Raw genomic sequence first — 18,227 nt, 5'->3', positions numbered from 1 at the left:
TAAGCCTTAAACTTGATCTTGGTCCTCTTTTGGGGAGGATTGGTGGGTGCTCGTTTCCTTTGTTTACCCATTATATTTGGCTAAATTTTTTTATATACAGTACTGGGTAAGTTAATTGTGTTAACGCCTTTGTGGGCTTGGGCCCTCAGCAGTGAGGCGCGGAACTGGGTTTGAGGACCTGGAGGGACGATGGCCCTCCCCGGAGGGGGTGTGGCCAGCTGCGGGCGTCACGGGGCCCGCCCCGCCCCTCCGGTCGGGACGCGGGCGCTGGTGGCGCCATCTTTCCCGGCTGCGGGAGGGGTCACAGGTCAGTGTCGGATCCTCGGCGCGGGTGAGGAGGACGAAGTAGGTGATCAGACCGGCCGAGACCTTCAAGTTCCGACCGGTAAGAGCAGCAGGAGAAGGCTGGCTCCTGAAACGGAAGGGTGGAGGGCCTGAAGGAGGGCCGGAGATGCAGCCGGGGGAGGGGGCCGCAGAGAGGAATGGGGAGGGGGCGGAACCTCCGGGTACCGCTGTCTGGAGAGGACCCTTGCGGCCTAAGGGGAGGTGTTCCTTTGGTCCTCAAACCTCCGCTTTCTCACTGGGCTCCTTCCTGCTGTGTCCCGGTTTGAAGATTTCTTTGTCTCTAGACTTTCTGGAAAATGTAATAATTCGGGAAACCTGTGATAAGTCATAAGACTGAACTGTCGGGGAGGGAAGGTGATGGTGAGGATTTCTTCTACGGCCGCCAGAAAGGGAGCAGGAGTCATAGGCCAGCGTATGGGAAAGCAGGGCGCTGACTAGGACTGTCGTCACGGGTGCTTCCATCCTGGATTAAATATTTTCTTTTATTCTAGGTGCCTTTTCCTCGGGGTAGCCCGGGATTCTCCAAGAGGACAATGGATTCTGGGACTCGCCCAATTGGTAGCTGTAGCAGCCCTGCAGGGCTGTCTCGGGAATATAAACTAGTGATGCTGGGTGCTGGTGGTGTAGGGAAAAGTGGTAGGTGACGTTTTTCTTCCATCTTAACTAGAAATAAGAATGAAAAATGCTTACAACAAATGCCTTCCACCCAAATCAACTGGGAGACTGGCTAGCATGCAGTATTGATACTTAACAGTTCTTTCCATGGGTCATCTTTGTGTGGATTTTACCTTTCATTTCTTGTTTTAAAGCCATGACCATGCAGTTCATCAGCCACCGATTTCCAGAAGATCATGATCCTACCATTGGTAAGTCAGAGTATCACTTATGTTTTACAAATAAACCTCATAAAAGTTTCTTTGTGTCAGTTTTTGAAACAGTTTTAAACCATTTATATTTTGATCCTTTGTTGGTGCCTAAACAGACTTATTTAATAAGCCTATCATAGTGATTGCTAAGCAAAAGCTTAAGCTTTTTTCCTAGCTTAAGTCTTTATGTACATCAGCCATCTTAGTCTGTCTTTTATTGAACATTAATGGGACACTTTGTTATATTTTTATGGGTGGTATACCATGTTGCCAGGTTAAAGGAAAAATTTAAGGGCCACTTAACAGAAGCCTTTTGCTATCATTTTTCTAAGGGTCTGATTTGAGACTGACTCTGTAACTATGAGTCAGCTGGTTTGAACTTCCACAAAAGGAAGCAGAAAAACAAGTAGAGCCAGCCTGCTGAACTCTTTACAACCCAGACATCCAGAGCCTGGACTTACTTGTTCCACGAGAAGCACGTCATTTACTTCCTTATACCTCAAGTTCATTACATAGCAAGGTCTTTCTTGTCTTTCACAGTCCTTAATGCTCAGTTGTTAGTAAAACAGAGAGTAAAAAGTAATTTTTTTTAAATTGCTATTCTCTGTAAACACTAAGTACATTACTGTTATTCCTGAACCATAAGGAGACAGGTTTGATTTTTAGGAATTATATCCCAGGATTATAGAAAACTTGTGATGGGAATGGGGAGGCACAGAAGGCCGGCTGTATTAGCTATGTTTTCAGGAGGTGACACTGTGTCGGGTCTCGGGAGAATTTCCATTGGGTCAAGCTAATGAGTGTTCTGTGCTAACCCATCTTTGGATGTGGTCATTTTATATAGTAGGTGCTTTTGTGGCTTGGGGAAAATAGAAACAGTTCTTATTTTTTTCATGTACTATATTAAATTTAGAACATTGTTCACAAATTCACACTGTGGTGGGAATTTTAGAAACAAAATTAATTTAGGGCTTAGTATAATTTACTTAGAATTATCTTTTCCTGGGACTTTCCTGACGGTGCAGTCCAGTGGTTAAGACTGTTTCCATTCGAGGGGGCACAAGTTCCAACTCTGGTCAGGGAACTAAGATCCTGCAAGCAGCATGGTGGACCCCCCCCCCCAAAAAAAAAAACAACTAAAAACTTGTCCCCTGAAAAAGTTCCCCTCCCCCCCACTCAGCTGCTCTTCTGACAATATTATCTGATTCAACAACAGATACTTTTACCTATTGAGTTATGTGCCAAGCACTGTGTTAGGCCCTGGGGTTACAGTAGTGAGCAAAAAGATATGGGTGTCTGCTCTCATTTGTGCTTCCCTGGTGGCTCAGAGGGTAAAGCGTATGCTTGCAATGCAGGAGACCTGGGTTCGATCCCTGGGTCAGGAAGATCCCCTGGGGAACGAAATGGCAACCCACTCTAGTACTCTCGCCTGGAAAATCCCATGGGAGAAGCCTCTCATTTAGTTTCGAATTTAGTGCAAGTTTGTCTCAAACTTTGGCTGCTAAATCTAAGAAGAAAATCTTTATATTGTAACATGCACATATAAGTATACATTTGTATATATGTATATGTAATTAAAATACCATGAAACTATTTACCTCACTACTTACGTTGCACTTTTGTATTTCCTCTTTCATTTTAGATATCTCCTTGTTTATTTGAATGCTGGTCCTAACCCATTAAATTCATCCACAACTCACAAATACTGATGGGTGCATGACCTGTAGTTTGAAAATCATTGGTTTAGTAGGCCCTTCATCTTTGAGGAAGAGTCAGAAGCAGGGTTTCAAGAAAAACTGTTTGAAGGAAATACATCAGGGTGTAAGGAGCAAATGTTTGAATGGTGGAAATAGTGAGGCTTTTTTTCCAAAATTACCATAATAATATACATAAAGAAATAGCTCTCATAAAGGAGACATTTTGACTATATGGATTCTCTAGGAGACTCTGATATTTCTTTTTCCTGTATTAAAAATGAGGAGGAACTATAAATAAAGCTTTAATGAACTTTGTACCATTTAGGTTTTTTTTTTTAATCTGTAAAATGGAGTTAATACCACCTCACTGAATTATTGTCACTATTGAATGAGTTAATATATATAAATCACTTAATATAATGCTTAGTGTTTAATAACTGTTTATTAAATGGTGAAGTTTTATGGCCTAACACTTTTCAAAAAGATAAATCTCTGAGCTCTTTTTTAGTTTAGAATTGTAGGTGAAGTCTGAGAAGTTTAAGATATGAATAAACTTATGTCATGGCTTATGTGGAAGAAAAAAATTAGTTGAAGACCCAATTTACATATCTGAATGGATTTAGGGGCTTCTTTGAACATCTGGGCACTTAAAGAAACTTATGTGTAATCATCTTCTCCATAAGATGAATTTCAGAATAAGTTTGCATATTCCTGCATTTATGAGTTGATAGTACTGCCTCTCTTCCCTCCTGTAGAAGATGCTTATAAAATCCGGATCCGTATTGATGATGAGCCTGCCAATCTGGACATTTTGGATACAGCTGGACAGGTATTAAATCTCAAAATGCTATGAGTAAAGGCCTTTTCATGCTAGTAAAGGGGAGGGAAAGACTTAAGCAGAGAAGATCACTGGTTCATTTCTTTTAATTTTTCATGCACTCTGACTCAGGACAGCAGGTAACAAGCATCTCTCTTTGAACTAAATAGCTAAAGTATGTATGGTTTTAGCTTGTATCAGTACACTAATGACCCTTGTTTCCCTCTAGGCAGAGTTTACAGCCATGCGGGATCAGTATATGAGGGCAGGAGAAGGGTTTATCATCTGTTACTCCATTACCGATCGTCGAAGTTTCCATGAAGTTCGGGAGTTTAAACAGCTTATTTATCGAGTTCGACGTACTGATGATACTCCTGTGGTTCTTGTGGGAAACAAGTCTGACCTAAAGCAGCTAAGACAGGTGAGGATAGACTAGAAAATGCTATATGTAATTGTGTGAGATTAGTCATTTGTGTTTCTTGGTTTATACATTTCTGTGCCTTAAAATGAAAATTTAAAATTAGCTTCTCCCCAGCCTGGAAAATGTCCCTATATCTTGCTATTATTTTGGGTAAAGTCTGGATTGTAGGAATCAGTTTATAGGACAAAATCCGCAGGTCACAAATCAGATGACAAATAGGATACACTTTAAGTGAGGCATCATGGACTACCCTGATGGTTCAGCCAGTAAAGAACCCACCTGCAATGCAGGAGACACAGGAAACGTGAGTTCGATCCGTGGGTTGGGGAGATCTCCTGGAGGAGGACATGGCTACCCACTCGAGTGTTCTTGCCTGGAAAATTCCATGGACAGAGGAGCCTAGCAGGCTATAGTCCAAAGGGTTGAAAAGAGACACAAGTGAGCATAAGCACAGATGGAGGTATCATGGGATTTTCATTTCCTAAAACCTCAGAAATAAGTCTCTTTATGTTGCAAAGAGAGAAACTTCGGCTTCAAAGTATAATTCCTGATGGTGAGGATTATGATCCCAGTAAAGGAAGAATAAGAGAAATTGTAGAGGATTTTAGAATGAGTGATACCCTTCAAATTAGCAGCAGTGTTTAAAATTTTGCTTTTTGGTATAGAGATGAAGGTGTAGTGAAAGGGGCATATTTATCAGCACTAGTGAAGGCAATGAATGGTACAGAATTTTTAGAAGTAATTGGATAGTTAAGTTTGTGATGTTTCTTGGTTGCTTCCTCTTCAGAATAATCTATTCAGGGATTTATATATAAAATATTTGTTGCTAGGCTATTAATGGCAGCAAAAAATTGGAAAAAGGCTAAATGTCCACAAGTAGGAGAAATTATGTTATATTCATAATTTGATATGTTGATTTCAGGTTCTTATGGTTTTCAGTATTGTAGCTTAATTATAACTTCTCATTGCCTTGTGATTTACTTTCTTGAAATGTATGAGGAAATTAAGATTGTATATTTGACATCTATAAATATTCCCTGTTCCAAAAAGTTACCTTTAAAATAGACTAGAAATAGAATCACATAATTTGAAGATGGAAGGAGTCTTTGAAGTGAAATAATCCAGCCTCTCAACAATACAAATATCACTGTGCTCTGCTTGTTCATCTCCGGAGTTGGAGAGGTCTCTTCCTGTTACCTTCACTTTGGGGCGGCAGTTGTAATTATTTTCTACTGTTGTTGTTCAGTCGCTGAGTTTTGTCTGACACTGCGGTCCCGTGAACTGCAGCACACCAGGCTTCCCTGTCCTTCACTATCTCCCAGTTTGCTCAAACTCATCGAACCACCGAGTTTCAGTGATGCCATCCAACCCTCTCATCCTCTGTCACCCCTTTTCCTCCTGCCCTCAATCTTTCCCAGCATCAGGGTCTTTTCCAGTGAATATACAGGGTTGATTTCCTTTAGGATTGACTGGTTTGATCTCCTTGCTATCCAAGGAACTCTCAAGAGTCTTCTCCAGCACCACAGCTAGAAAGCATCAATTCTTCAGCACCCAGCCTTCTTTATGGTCCAGCTCTCACATCCATACATGACTGCTAGAAAAACCATAGCTTTGACTATATAGACTTTTGTTGGCAAAGTAATGTCTGTGCTTTTTAATATGCTGGCTAGCCTTGTCATAACTTTCCTTCTGAGGAGCAAGCATCTTTTAATTTCATGACTAAAGTCACTGTCCGCTGTGAATTTGGAACCCAAAAAATAAAATCTGTCACTGTTTCCACTTTTTCCCCATCTATTTCCCATGAAGTGATAGAACCAAATGCCATGATCTTAGTTTTTTGAATGTTAAGTTTTAAGCCAGCTTTTTCTCTCCTCTTTGACTTTCCTCAAGAGGCTCTTTAGTTCCTCTTCACTTTCTGCCATTAGAGTGGTATCATTTGCATATCTGAGGTTGTTGGTATTTTTCCGGCAGTCTTGATTCCAGCTTGTGCTTCATCCAGTTTGGCATTTCGCTGATCTGCTCCACATATAAGTTAAATAAATAGTGTGACAGTATACAGCCTTGTCATACTTCTTTCCCAATTTTGAACCAGTCCGTTGTTCCATGTAAGGTCCTAACTGTTGCTTCTTGATCTGCGTACAGGTTTCTCAGGCGATAGGTAAGGTGGTCTGCTTTCCTGTCTCTTTAAGAATTTTCCACAGTTTGTTGTGATCCACAGAGTCAAAAAGGCTTTAGCGTGGTCAATGAAGCAGTTTTTCTGGAACTCACTTGCTTTTTTTATGATCTAACAGATGTTGGCAATTTGATCTCTGGTTCCTCTACCTTTTCTAAATCCAGCTTGTACATCTGGAAGTTCTTGATTCACGTACTGCTGAAGCCTAGCTTGAAGGATTTTAAGCATTACCTTGCTAGCATGTGAAATGTGCACAATTGTACAGTAGTTTGAACATTCTTTGTCACTTCCTTTCTTTGGGATTGGAATGAAAACTGACCTTTTCCAGTCCAGTGGCCACTGCTGAGTTTACCAGATTTGTTGACATATGAGTGCAGCACTTTAACAATATTGTCTTTTAGGATTTAAAATAGCTCAGCTAAAATTCCACTATGCTATTACCACTATAAGTTTTCTCTTGTTTACATTTTTAAAGGTCACCAAGGAAGAAGGATTGGCTTTGGCCCGAGAATTCAGCTGCCCCTTTTTTGAGACATCTGCTGCATACCGCTACTACATCGATGATGTATTCCATGCCCTTGTCCGGGAGATTCGTAGGAAAGAAAAGGAGGCAGTACTGGCCATGGAGAAAAAATCTAAGCCCAAAAACAGTGTATGGAAGAGGCTAAAATCACCATTCCGGAAGAAGAAAGATTCAGTAACTTGAAGGAAAGATGTAAAATGTTTATCTGTGAACTGCAGTGCTTAATCAGAGCAGTCCAGTAATCTGCATTAGTGAGCGTGGTGCTTGTTCTTTCTCCTGTTATGACTGTTATTTTAAAAGTAACTGATGAAGGGGACATGCCCACTAGGAGATTTCAATGATGTGGTATTTAAAGGATTGTCTCTTAGCTAATTCTGATTTTATTAACCCAGTGGAGCACTGTCTACTTTTTAATTTGCCACATTAGAATTTGATCTACCAATGTTTTGGATTCTGTTGCTGACATTAATTAATGTAAGTTTTTATGCCCAGGGGAATATGCATACCATATGTGTTTGACTAAGCTCACAAGAGGAATTTTTTGCCATGCACTATTCTGCACTCTCTTGCAGTCCCAACTGCAATTTCCTGGGAAGGACTTCTGTCTTTTCTATTCATGCTGTGCTTCCTGGAGACAGAACAAAAATCATATCGGGAAATCAGTTCTACAGAGATCAGTGCTAAAGTTCAGCCGATAGCTATGGAACTGACTCCTCTTGCAGATAGTGATGAGAATGGGGAAATCAGGCTGTATGTTTTTGCAGGAACTTGCTAGAAAAAGGTAGGATCAGAACAGTGCTCCCCAGAGGAGCCTGTCTTTTCTAAGTACACATTTGACCCAAATTCACTGGGATGAATGAGAACAAACAAGTAAAATGTAATGAAGCTTTCTTTATCCTACAGTGTTATCTTACTGTTCCTTTCAGGGTTATACCTTTCTTTACCTTCAAAGGTAAACACTTTGGAAACCATTACTAGATTACTAAACTCTTGTTTAATCTAAATCCTTGGTTGGGATAGCCATTGCCTTGTACAGGTTTATTTTTTTCCCCAGAGATGCACTCACCAGTACACTTACATTAGTTGCTTCCTAGTGCTTTCCCCTCACTTCTCTATGCTCTCTACAAGAGCTAAGCCTGGCACAATGTTTTATAGGCCCTTCATCAGACTGACTGCATTTTCCATACAGAAGAGACTAATCAGGAGTTAGTAAAATTGTGTATGTGCCTCCTTGACATAGACAATCACTAGACTCAGTGTTCTAAGAAAGCCTGTGGCATTTCTGTTTAATGAGCCAATCTTGAAGCTTTAAAATTCCCATGTGTTGAGTTTCTCATTGAAGGTTTCTTTATAAGACCTTGCTAAGTACCCCTCAGGGTTTTGTCTGAGCCTTGACAAAGCTTAGCCTAAGAGAATACCACTTTGATAACTGCATAGTGGAAAAACTATCCTATCTTCTTGGGAAGAATCAGCTTTAAATATTGGTGGTGAGCTCTTTCTTTTAGAACCAGGATTATTTTGATACCTGAACTTGTTATGTGTGGAGATTAAGTCCAAAAGTGCTAAGAGTGATGTAGCAGATGTTGAACGTTAAATGTCACTGCAGCAGTGTTTGTGACCACTTTCAGAACATGACTTTGTGTAGCACCTTTTAAAAAATACACAGCTCAACTTACTGTTTTCCACTTTTATTACCAACAGAAGGATGGGGTTTTTCCTTCCAATCAGTGGTATGTGTTCTGGGTTTAAAGAAAAGTGATGATTGTAACTTTTTTAGCTGAGCAGTGATCCCTTTTGAAACTCCTGGAGATGTTTTTGCGACCAAATAAATCATGTTTTATGGTACTCAAGCCATCCAAAAGTGAAAGACACAGAATTTGAATCTATGCAGGACAAATATCTTAATGGAATCATAGCACTTTGGAGAACCACGGCAGAAGATAAGTACAGTGCAATTCTATGAGTAGTGTTTCACCACGTTTAAACTGGCTTAGAGCCTGTTGGGTTTACTGCCTTAGCTTCTCATTACTAATGACTTAGGGAATTGTTATTAGCATCAAGCAAGAAGTTCAGGACAGTCAAGGCAGCAGAGAATATTGCCAGAAAAAAAATCTTTAAGACAGGAAGGAATTTCTATTGTAGATAAGAAAAATAACAAATGAGTGTTTTTAAGACTATCAGTGTCATATATTTGATCATTGGAATAATTAGCCCATCAATTAGTATTGAGAATTCTGTTCATGGTGCTAAGTAGTTAGAGGGGTGTAATGTGTAGGTCATAGTTCTATTGTTAGTGATTATATAGTGTAAATAATTTATAAGCTCTAAATAGTCAGCTTTATCTAATTTGAGGGCATTAAAATCAATTACTGCCTGGAACTTTGAAGAGAGAAAAATTCAGGGATAGATAAGTTGAAAAGCACTGGAACTGTTTATGTCCATACCAGATTGGTAAACTACAAAATTTGGAAGCTGGTGTCTAGAATTAACTGTTTAGAATTCAAAAGGGGACATAATGTTTTACCTTTGTGATCTATTAGCAAGAATTGGTCTACTGTAATGTTTGGGGAGCAAAGGGAAGAAAAAATTTTCACTTATGCACTTGTTTTTGAAGACAGTTTGTATGACACAATACAAAACTTTTAAACAACTTATTGGGCCTTTCCTTTATTTACCTATGTGTGGGTAGAAATGTTTGGAATTGGTATACAGAGGTCATTTTGAGATTTTATATTCTGGAAAATATTGATTGAAAAAAGTTTTGAGTGTCTACCATGTACAGAACAGCTGTGTCAAGTACTCAGGAGCATGCCATGGAATGCCCCTTCATGCAAAGAGATTACCTCGGTGCTCACAAAGCTTGAGGGGCAAGGAGGGAGGTGGAGGTGCTGCGTCTAACGGCCTTGTCTCAGTGAGCTGAGGTCCCAGTTCCAGGCACCTCCTGGCTCTGATTCCTGACCTCAAACACTGTCCCCATCCTGGAGCAGGTAGACCAATGACACTTGGTATTTGGCCATGCCATTGGAGAAAGTGGGGTGCAGAGTGAACTGCTGCCTCCAGGTGCCTGAGGGACCCTCTTGAGACCCCAGCATCTCTGGGAAGAGGCAGAGGGATGAGGCAAAATTTTGTTTAAAAAAGAGCTTACCTCTTCAGTGAGAAGACAGAAAAAAGCATGTTTAAAGTAGTACTGCATTTGCCACTTGATCAAGGGTTAATTCAAGTTGTTTCAAGTATATAAGCTAAATGTGAGACAATGAGGAATAATCTTTTATGTGAAGGTCATTGCTTTTATCTCCACTACTCTAAATAGGCATCAGTGTTGGTAGAGAGGACTTAATTTAGACATTGAAAAAGTGAAAGTGTTAGTTGCTCAGTCTTGTTCGACTTTGTGACCCCATGGACTGTAGCCCACCAGGCTCCTCTGTCCTTGGATTTTTCCAGGGAAGAATACTGGAGTAGGTAGCCATTCCCTTCTCCAGGAGATCTTCCTGACCCAGGGATCAAACCTGAGTCTCCTGCATTGCAGGAAGATTCTTTACTGTCTGAGCCACCAGGGAAGCCCAGTTTAGACATTAGAGAAATATATTTTGTGTCCTCATTTAACACTTATTGAGTAGGTCAGTAACTATCAGAGTGTCCACTATTAAACGGGTGATGGAAGAGGAGCATTCCACATTCTAATGTAACTGCTTAGGATAGGCAGTGGAAGTACAGTTGAAATATTTATGGACAGTTATATGCACTAAGCCCTGTTTGCTTAGAGGTGTGAGGGTTTCTGATACAGTCAGAGGACTAAAAAGCTCCCGGCTCTGCAGCCTTGATAAAATTTGCATATACAAAACAACTAGAGATCAATCTTTAATAGATTACATGCTTCAAAGTGGGAGTGTTAACAAGGATTCAAAGGAAGGATTTACAATGGCCTGGCAGATCAGTGGAGTTGACTCTTTAAGGTGGAGGGGTCTTCCCTGGTGATCAAGTGGTTAAGGATCTGCCCCTGATGCAGGGTAACCGGGTTTGATCCCTGCTCAGGGAACTAAGATCCCACATTGCCATGGGGCAACTAAGACTGTGCTACAATTTAAGAAGCCCACGTGCCACAACAGAGACGCAAGACTGGGATTTCCCTGGTGGTCCAGTGGTTAGGAATCTGCCTGCCAAGGTAGGGGGCATGGGTTCCATCCTTGCTCTGGGAAGGTTCAACACGCTGTGGACAACTAAGTCTGTGTGCTACAACTATTGAGCTGGTGGACCCTAGAGCCCGTGCTGCACAATAAGAAGCCACTGCAATGAGTAGCCCCTGCTCACTGCAACTGGAGAAAATCTGTGAGCTGCAAAAAAAACCCAGCATGGCCAAATTTTTAAAAAAATAAATGAGAAGGACTTCCTGGTGCTCCAGTGGCTAAAATATACGAGACTACTGTTCAGGGAACTAGATCTCACACGCTGCAACTGAAGATCCTGCATGCCTCAGCTAAGACCCAGTGCTGCCAAGTTAAAAAAGTGAATGGAAGAGGAGACAGATTGAGGAGAGATTGCATTTGACCAGAATAGAATAATGAGATAACATCAGGTGTAATTTCTGAAATTCCTTATTCCTGGTATTTATTACTTATTTAAGAAGAAATTGCTTATACAAGTTTAGTATGCCATTGAAAAATGATTGGCCACGTTGCACTTTTTCCAAACTTAATCTTGAGAAAGATGAGATAAATTTGAAGTCTTATTTTTAAAAGTCCTTATTAACACTGACAGGACACTTGGCTTTAAAAGATGGCTTAATACTGAAAACATTGGAGTTGATTTGTTCAGCTTCAAATTAAAATTTATTTTTAAATCTTTATTCTCACATTTCATTAGCTCAGCTGGAACTGAAACTCAGACGATAATGTCATACAGGGAAGTAGTTGGAAATCCTAGATTTATGACTGAAGATATCACTCACCCTATCTTCAAAGTATCTCTAAATGTTCTCATTGCACAAATTAATTTTGTCTTTCTTTCTCCCCACTAAGTATTGGCCATCAATAATTAGGTATAGCATGAATTAGAATAATTAGCAACTATATATTTTACTCAGAAGTTTTCAGTTTTTTTTCAGTGAAAGTTGGAAAATGAGTCTTGCTATTCCTTGCTGTTTTATTGGTTAACTGTTTCAATGGTGTGCTCTTCTCATGTTTGACTAGCCTACACCCATACCCATGAAGAAAGCTTATTGTCGTTTAGTTGCTAAGTCCTGCCTAACTCTTTGTGACACCATGAACTGTAGCCCACCAGGCTCCTCTGTCCATGGGATTTCTCAGGCAAGAATACTGGAGTGGCTTGTCATTTCCTTCTCCGGGGGATCTTCCCAACTCAGGGATCAAACCCACATCTCCCGCATCTCCTGCACTGGCAGGTGGTGGATTCTTTACCACTGAGCCACCAGGGAAGCCCATGGAGAAAGCTGCTGCTGCTGCTAAATCGCTTCAGTCGTGTCCGACTCTGTGCGACCCCCTAGAGGGCAGCCCACCAGGCTCCCCCGCCCCTGGGATTCTCCAGGCAAGAACACTGGAGTGGGTTGCCATTTCCTTCTCCAATGCATGAAAGTGAAAAGTGAAATTGAAGTCGCTCAGTCGTGTCTGACTCCTAGCTACCCCATGGACTGCAGCCTGCCAGGCTCCTCCGTCCATGGGATTTTCCAGGCAAGAGTACTGGAGTAGGTTATGGAGAAAGCTAGAGCTGCCTTAACACTTGTCTACAGAAAGCACATTCTCCTTTAATGAGGAGTTGAATTGACTTGCCATCTGTTTGGCACCACTGTTTAGAAGTGAAGGACCTAGTAAGGCCTGCAGGAACCAGGATGGATTTTAATCTTTAGGAAAATGTGATCAGAAAGCATAAGGGAATCAACCCATCTATAGAGGCTTGCAGACCTATTTCTAGTCAGACCTGAGTGTGGCCATCTTCCTTAGGCTAAAGTAAGTTAGTTAACCTAACTAAAGACTCCTAACACAAAGTTTCTATTCCCAGCAGTTTACATTTGGTAGGGAAGACAAAGCAATCCGTAGGAAACATAAAAACAGAATTCCCTGGCAATCCAGTGATTGTGCTGTCACTGCCGAGGCCTCGGATTCATTCCCTGATTTGGGAACTAAGATCCCACAAGCCATGCAGCACAGCTCCAAAAAAAGAACAGAACAGTAAACTAATTTTTAAAAATTGCAAGATCTAGGATTAAATTGGTAGGTGGAATTAGGCCATGAAGATTACTCCAAAGGAGGAAAAGTGTGACTTGGGACAAAAAGTTGAGTTGTGTCTGTAGGACAACTTCGATGCAGGATTCGAAACTAGAAAAGTCAAGACCACAGTGTCGTACATGGAATGAGCATAACAAAGCAAGCTTGGGGTTAAACAGTAAGAGGTGGGGTATAGCAAGAGCCCATAGGGCAGGGTGGAAAAATGTGGAGCCTAGTCTCAAGGGTGCATGATTTTCAAATATCTGTTTATTCAGGGTCAGAAACAATGGAGGGCTTCCCTGGTGGCTCCGTGGTAAAGAACCCGTCTGCCAATGCAGGAGATTCGCGTTCAATCTCTGACCTGGGAAGATCCTGCGTGCCGGAGAGAAACTAAGCCCATATGCCACAACTATTGAGCCTGTACTCTAGAGCCCGGGAACCACAGCTATTGAGCCTGTGCTCTAGAGCCCGGGAACTGCAACTACTGAGCCCACGTGCTGCAACTGCTGAAGCCCATGCAGCCTAGAGCCTGTGCTCAGCAAAAAGAGATGCCAACACAATGAGAAGGCCGAGCTCCAAAACTAGAGAGTAGCCCCTACTCCTTGCAACTAGAGAAAAGCCTGCACAGCAGTGAAGACTCAGCACAGCCAAAAAATAAATAAAATTATTTTAAAAAGAAAAGAAACAACTGGAGAGCTGTTTTATTTATTGTTTCTCATTTTCTCACTTTAGCCTCTGGAGATTTCAACTTCATAGCTTTCTGATAGGACCTGATAGGGTTAAAACAAAACCCTCCCAGGTGATTCTGATTGCAATTACCTAGCCATTCAGCCGTTCCTGGGTTAGGGATCACTGAACTGGATGATGTCCAAGTGTCTTGGGAGATCACTTGGGAGATCATAGGTTGTAGTTAACAGGTGTGGAAAATTGTGGCTCTATATGTAACAACAGAACGGTGTGGGGATGGGGAGCAGCTGGGAGTAAGCAACAAGAAGGCTGCTCTAATAGTTAATGAGTAAGCAAACAAGGGCTTTGGCTGTGGGGACAAGCAAGAAAAATAAACTCATACCTTGTTATGAAGGAGACCACTGGAGAGCACAAAGGACTGTTAGGTCCTAATGTTCAGGTTATTTTGAAATCTCTGACCAACTTTCAAATATGAGTTGACCTGGGAAAAAAATTACTGAAATATTTTAGCTTTGTCTAATAGTCCTTGCTTTAAAAAGAGAAAATACGATGAGCAGCTTTTGGTTCAGTGTGTACATTCTGCAGCACACATGATTATATCATTAAGTCACCCAGTTTTTTGAACAAAAGCTGCTGGGGTGGGGACATGTGTCATTTCCTGCCCTTCCCAGAGCTGGTTATTGCTAGGTTTATTACAGTTTGCTCTGAGCCAGGAGAAAGTCTTCAGCTCCCAGAAATATCCCCACCAGATGCGTCTCTAATTTTCCTTGCAGAGGAGTGTGTAGGTAAAGTCCTAGAGGCAGAGAAACTTACAGTATATATGAAGGTGAGCCCAACTATGTGCTCAAATACAATGTAATCCAACATAAAAATTTCTGCTGGCCTCTGTGGAAGACACAAATGCACATACAATTTAGTCAGAAATATCTTGCACAGTCCCACCCAGAACACTGAGGCTGCTCTTATTTTCATATCCTTAGACTCCTCAAGAGAGTATGTGGTTCTGGTTGCAGCTAAAATACATTTACCACCACAACCATCACAAAAAAAAAAAAAAAAAACTGTCACAAAAACAACTCTAGACCAAACTTCTCTTGAAACTCTAACTCAGTAAATAGGAGGAAGAAGCAAGGGCTTTGTGTCTGCCTCCTAGACAATATTTTGTTCACTGCCTGTCTACCTTTATTGGACAAATTTTTACTGCATACAGCTCTTGGAGTCTCAGTTCTGTTCTTTGGGCACTTCCAGTTCTAAAATGTGGAATCTCCTCTGAGATTTGATCAAAGAGTGGGAGACTGTAGGGAAAGAGCAAATTAGCCAAGACGTCGGTGGTCAGGCTCTCTCGCCCCACGCCCTCTCGCTCTTGCCCCACGTTTTGTAAATAATGATTATGTAACAGCTGAGATCACTTACAGCACTGCGCACGCACATCACAAGGTGCTGGCTTGGCCACAGGCTACGCTTGTTCTGTAAGCATATATAAGCTTCACCTGACTTGCCCTCAGGGCTGCATTATAGCTGCGTTATGGCGGAGAGGCTGCCCTTCAGCTGTGTCTGCTGGGTCAGCCACGGGAGGAGAGAATACAGGGTGTCTGCTGCTATGGCTGCTGTGCCAGTCAGGACAGAATAAACATGTTCGCAGGTCTTACAGCTCCTTGCACTTTCTTCCATCTTCTCTGCTCTAGCTTACCTACCCTGGGTTCAATGAACACTGTGCACAGTGAAATACAGTGAGACAATCGGCATAGTTGGCAGGATAAGTGAGACAGAGAGTGAAAAGAGGTGAAGAACAAGCAGTATTTCAACCCCTTGGTGAACAATAACGTTTAAATATTAACTTGGAAAATGCCTAAAAATAGACTGGTGTGACTGAATGTAAATCATAAAAATGTCCAGTTTCATACAATAACAGATAAGCAACCCTCTAAACGGAGAAGGCAATGGCACCCCACTCCAGTACTCTTGCCTGGAAAATCCCATGGATGGAGGAGCCTGGTAGGCTGCAGTCCATGGGGTCGCTAGAGTCGGGCACGACTGAGAGACTTCACTTCCGCTTTTCACTTTCATGTGTTGGAGAAGGAAATGGCAACCCACTCCAGTGTTCTTGCCTGGAGAATCCCAGGGACGGGGGAGCCTGGTGGGCTGCCGTCTATGGGGTCGCACAGAGTTGGACACGACTGAAGTGACTTAGCAGCAGCAGCAGCAACTCTCCAAAACACTTAAAAAAACTACAGTGTTTTTATTTTTTGGCTGTGCTGCACAGCATGTGGGATCTTAGTTCCTCTAGCACAGATTGAACCCACACTCTTTGCAGTGAAAGCTGGGAATCTTAATCACTGGACTACCAGAGAAACCCTAAAACATTCTTGAGGACATTGGCATCAAGAGCATGAATGAGCACAGCGACTTCCCTGGTGGGCCAGTGGCTGAGGCTCCATGCTGTGAATTCAGGGGACTCGGGTTCGATCCCTGGTCAGTGTCCTAGATCCCACATACTGCAACTAAAACCTGGCACAAATATGTTTTTTAAAAAAGTATGAGCACATTCTAATTTGTATCAGTTCTCGTAGCCTCTGTTTGCATCTTTCTTTGAAGTCTCTACCAGTACTGATAGTGGAAGAAAGAGATTCTGGGGTCAGAGGTCCACAGGGCGAATCCAGGATGCATGGCTTATGAATGGTGTAAGCCACTGGTAAAGTTGTTAAATGGGGACGATAGTAGCACATATCCAACAGGGTTGTTGGAAGGATTGAGTTTTAAATGTGTAAAGTGCTTAAAATGGTGCCCAGCATTGATAAGCATTTGATCATGTTAGCTTTTTTTGCTATTAAAAGAAAATGAGACCCTTCTTATGGCCTTGTCAGAGCTTTCCAATTAGATTGAGGTTTAACAGAACATTTGAGGTGAATTACCAGCTCCCCAGAACTGAACACAAAAGCAGCTAATGAATTACCAGGCTCTTATCGATTTATCTGTTAATACATCTATTCCTGGGCCTGCTGAGCCTTAAGACCCCCTCCAAGAGTTTGTTCTTGAATACCAAGCAGAGTTTTGAGCAATTCTTCCAGGTGTTCAGAAGGTGTGTTTGACCTAATATGGTATTTGGCAAATGAGATACTCTCCAGTTCACTATCTTGTAAAAGTTACACTGAATAAGAATAGATATGTTTTCAGTTTTCCGAAAAATTATGCCCCATGGCTAAAACTTATGTTACTCTTGAATTACTTAAAGAGGACTTCCAGCACTAGGCTGTTCGTCTTTTCAAACCACTAGCTATAGGGAATGAATGAGATTAGAAGGTGAGGCACATGGTAGGTTAGGAACTCTTATCCAAGAGTTTGTTATAAGATCATAGGATAAAATACCTTGGAATGAAAGGTACTATAGGAACCTATGTAGGAATTCCTTGGTGGTCCAGTGGTTAGGATTCTGTTCTTTCACTGCGGAGAGCCTGCATTCAATCCCTGGATCAGGGAACTAAGATCCCACAAGCTGCACAGTGTGGCCAAAACCAAACTATTCGATGCTCTTTATTCATTGCCCACCCAGTAGCAATTCCTTCTTCCAAAGGAAATGACATTTTACTCAAGAATCTACCCATCTTCCATACTCAGTTCTAGGGCAGTACTAAATGGTCTGAAGATAATCCCATTGTCTTTGCTTGTGATTGGTTCAGAAATGACCAGGTGATACACTTTGGACCACCAAGATAAGAGGAAAGATAAGAGGAAAGAATAGCTACAGGCTTCTGTGAATGATTGACCTTATTTTTCTAGGAGAGGTCCCAAGGCGATCTCCTGAAAGTGCTTCTATAAACATTATAAAAGCCTTACTAATGATTTTATGCCTTAAGCTAGCACTGAATATCAGAATGGCCCTCAGAAAGAACCTGGGCCCCTCATAGTATTGGTGACTTTATTGTGTCAACTCTGAAGCTTAACTTGCCTTTGGACTTCCAGTTAGGTGAACTGATCCATTTCCTTAATGTTTAAGCCAGTTTGAATTGGGTTTCCTGTTAATTAAAGCCAAAAATATCTTGAGTGCCAAGATAATCTTACTATCATTGTTATTATATCATCACGTTAGAAAAAAGTAATATACAAAATTACATAGCATGATTTGAATTATAAGGTTGTTAAATGGGAAGGACATGTGCCAAAATTAGTAGTTTGCCTGTGGGTGAATTTTTTTCTGGTTCCTATGAACATATACTTTATGTATTTTCTAATACGATCCTGAATAATGTACACAGGGAAGAAAATGCACAAGAAATAAGATTAAATGACAAAATGATTGTTAAAGTTTTGGAATCTTGACTTTTTCCCCTCTTCTCTATTTTCCAATGTTTTTATAATATGCTTATGATGTTAGTTTTATCATTTAAAAATGTTTTATAGTTTCACTGAAACTTGTTTTAAACTTTTTCTCTTGCTTCCCTCTTTCTTGCATGCACACACAGTGTTCCTTTTCTCAGTTTAT

General features: G+C 41.3%; 1 protein-coding gene across 4 annotated transcripts; it reads left to right on the top strand.

Moving 5' to 3' along the window:
* Positions 1–287: 287 nt before the first annotated feature.
* Positions 288–13,745, top strand: RIT1 (Ras like without CAAX 1). Of its 4 annotated transcripts, none has more exons than XM_086393260.1 (6): positions 288–385; positions 837–981; positions 1,155–1,211; positions 3,664–3,737; positions 3,955–4,146; positions 13,336–13,745. In XM_086393260.1, the coding sequence occupies exons 2-6, from the start codon at positions 879–881 to the stop codon at positions 13,375–13,377; spliced, it is 468 nt and encodes a 155-aa protein (XP_086249386.1). In that variant the 5' UTR covers positions 288–385; positions 837–878; the 3' UTR covers positions 13,378–13,745. The 4 variants fall into 4 exon arrangements, with proteins under 4 accessions (XP_086249386.1, XP_086249384.1, XP_086249385.1 ...); XM_086393258.1 differs by having other exon boundaries at positions 288–643; XM_086393259.1 differs by lacking the exon at positions 13,336–13,745 and adding an exon at positions 6,795–9,492.
* Positions 13,746–18,227: the final 4,482 nt, after the last annotated feature.

This window comes from Bos grunniens, chromosome 3, assembly GCF_055505025.1.
Source record: "Bos grunniens cultivar Pamir isolate PY7600 chromosome 3, Bosgru_T2T1.0, whole genome shotgun sequence".
NCBI classification, from domain to species: Eukaryota; Metazoa; Chordata; class Mammalia; order Artiodactyla; family Bovidae; genus Bos; species Bos grunniens.
Note: the sequence above shows the minus strand (reverse complement) of the source record. Positions and strands in the feature narration are given on the sequence as shown.

Coding starts and splice junctions, on each gene's coding strand:
- RIT1 (XM_086393257.1), top strand. CDS start 452: ATGCAGCCGGGGGAGGGGGCCGCAGAGAGGAATGGGGAGGGGGCGGAA. Junction 644..836: donor CTCTAGACTTTCTGGAAAAT/GTAATAATTCGG, acceptor CTTTTATTCTAG/GTGCCTTTTCCTCGGGGTAG. Junction 982..1,154: donor TGGTGGTGTAGGGAAAAGTG/GTAGGTGACGTT, acceptor CTTGTTTTAAAG/CCATGACCATGCAGTTCATC.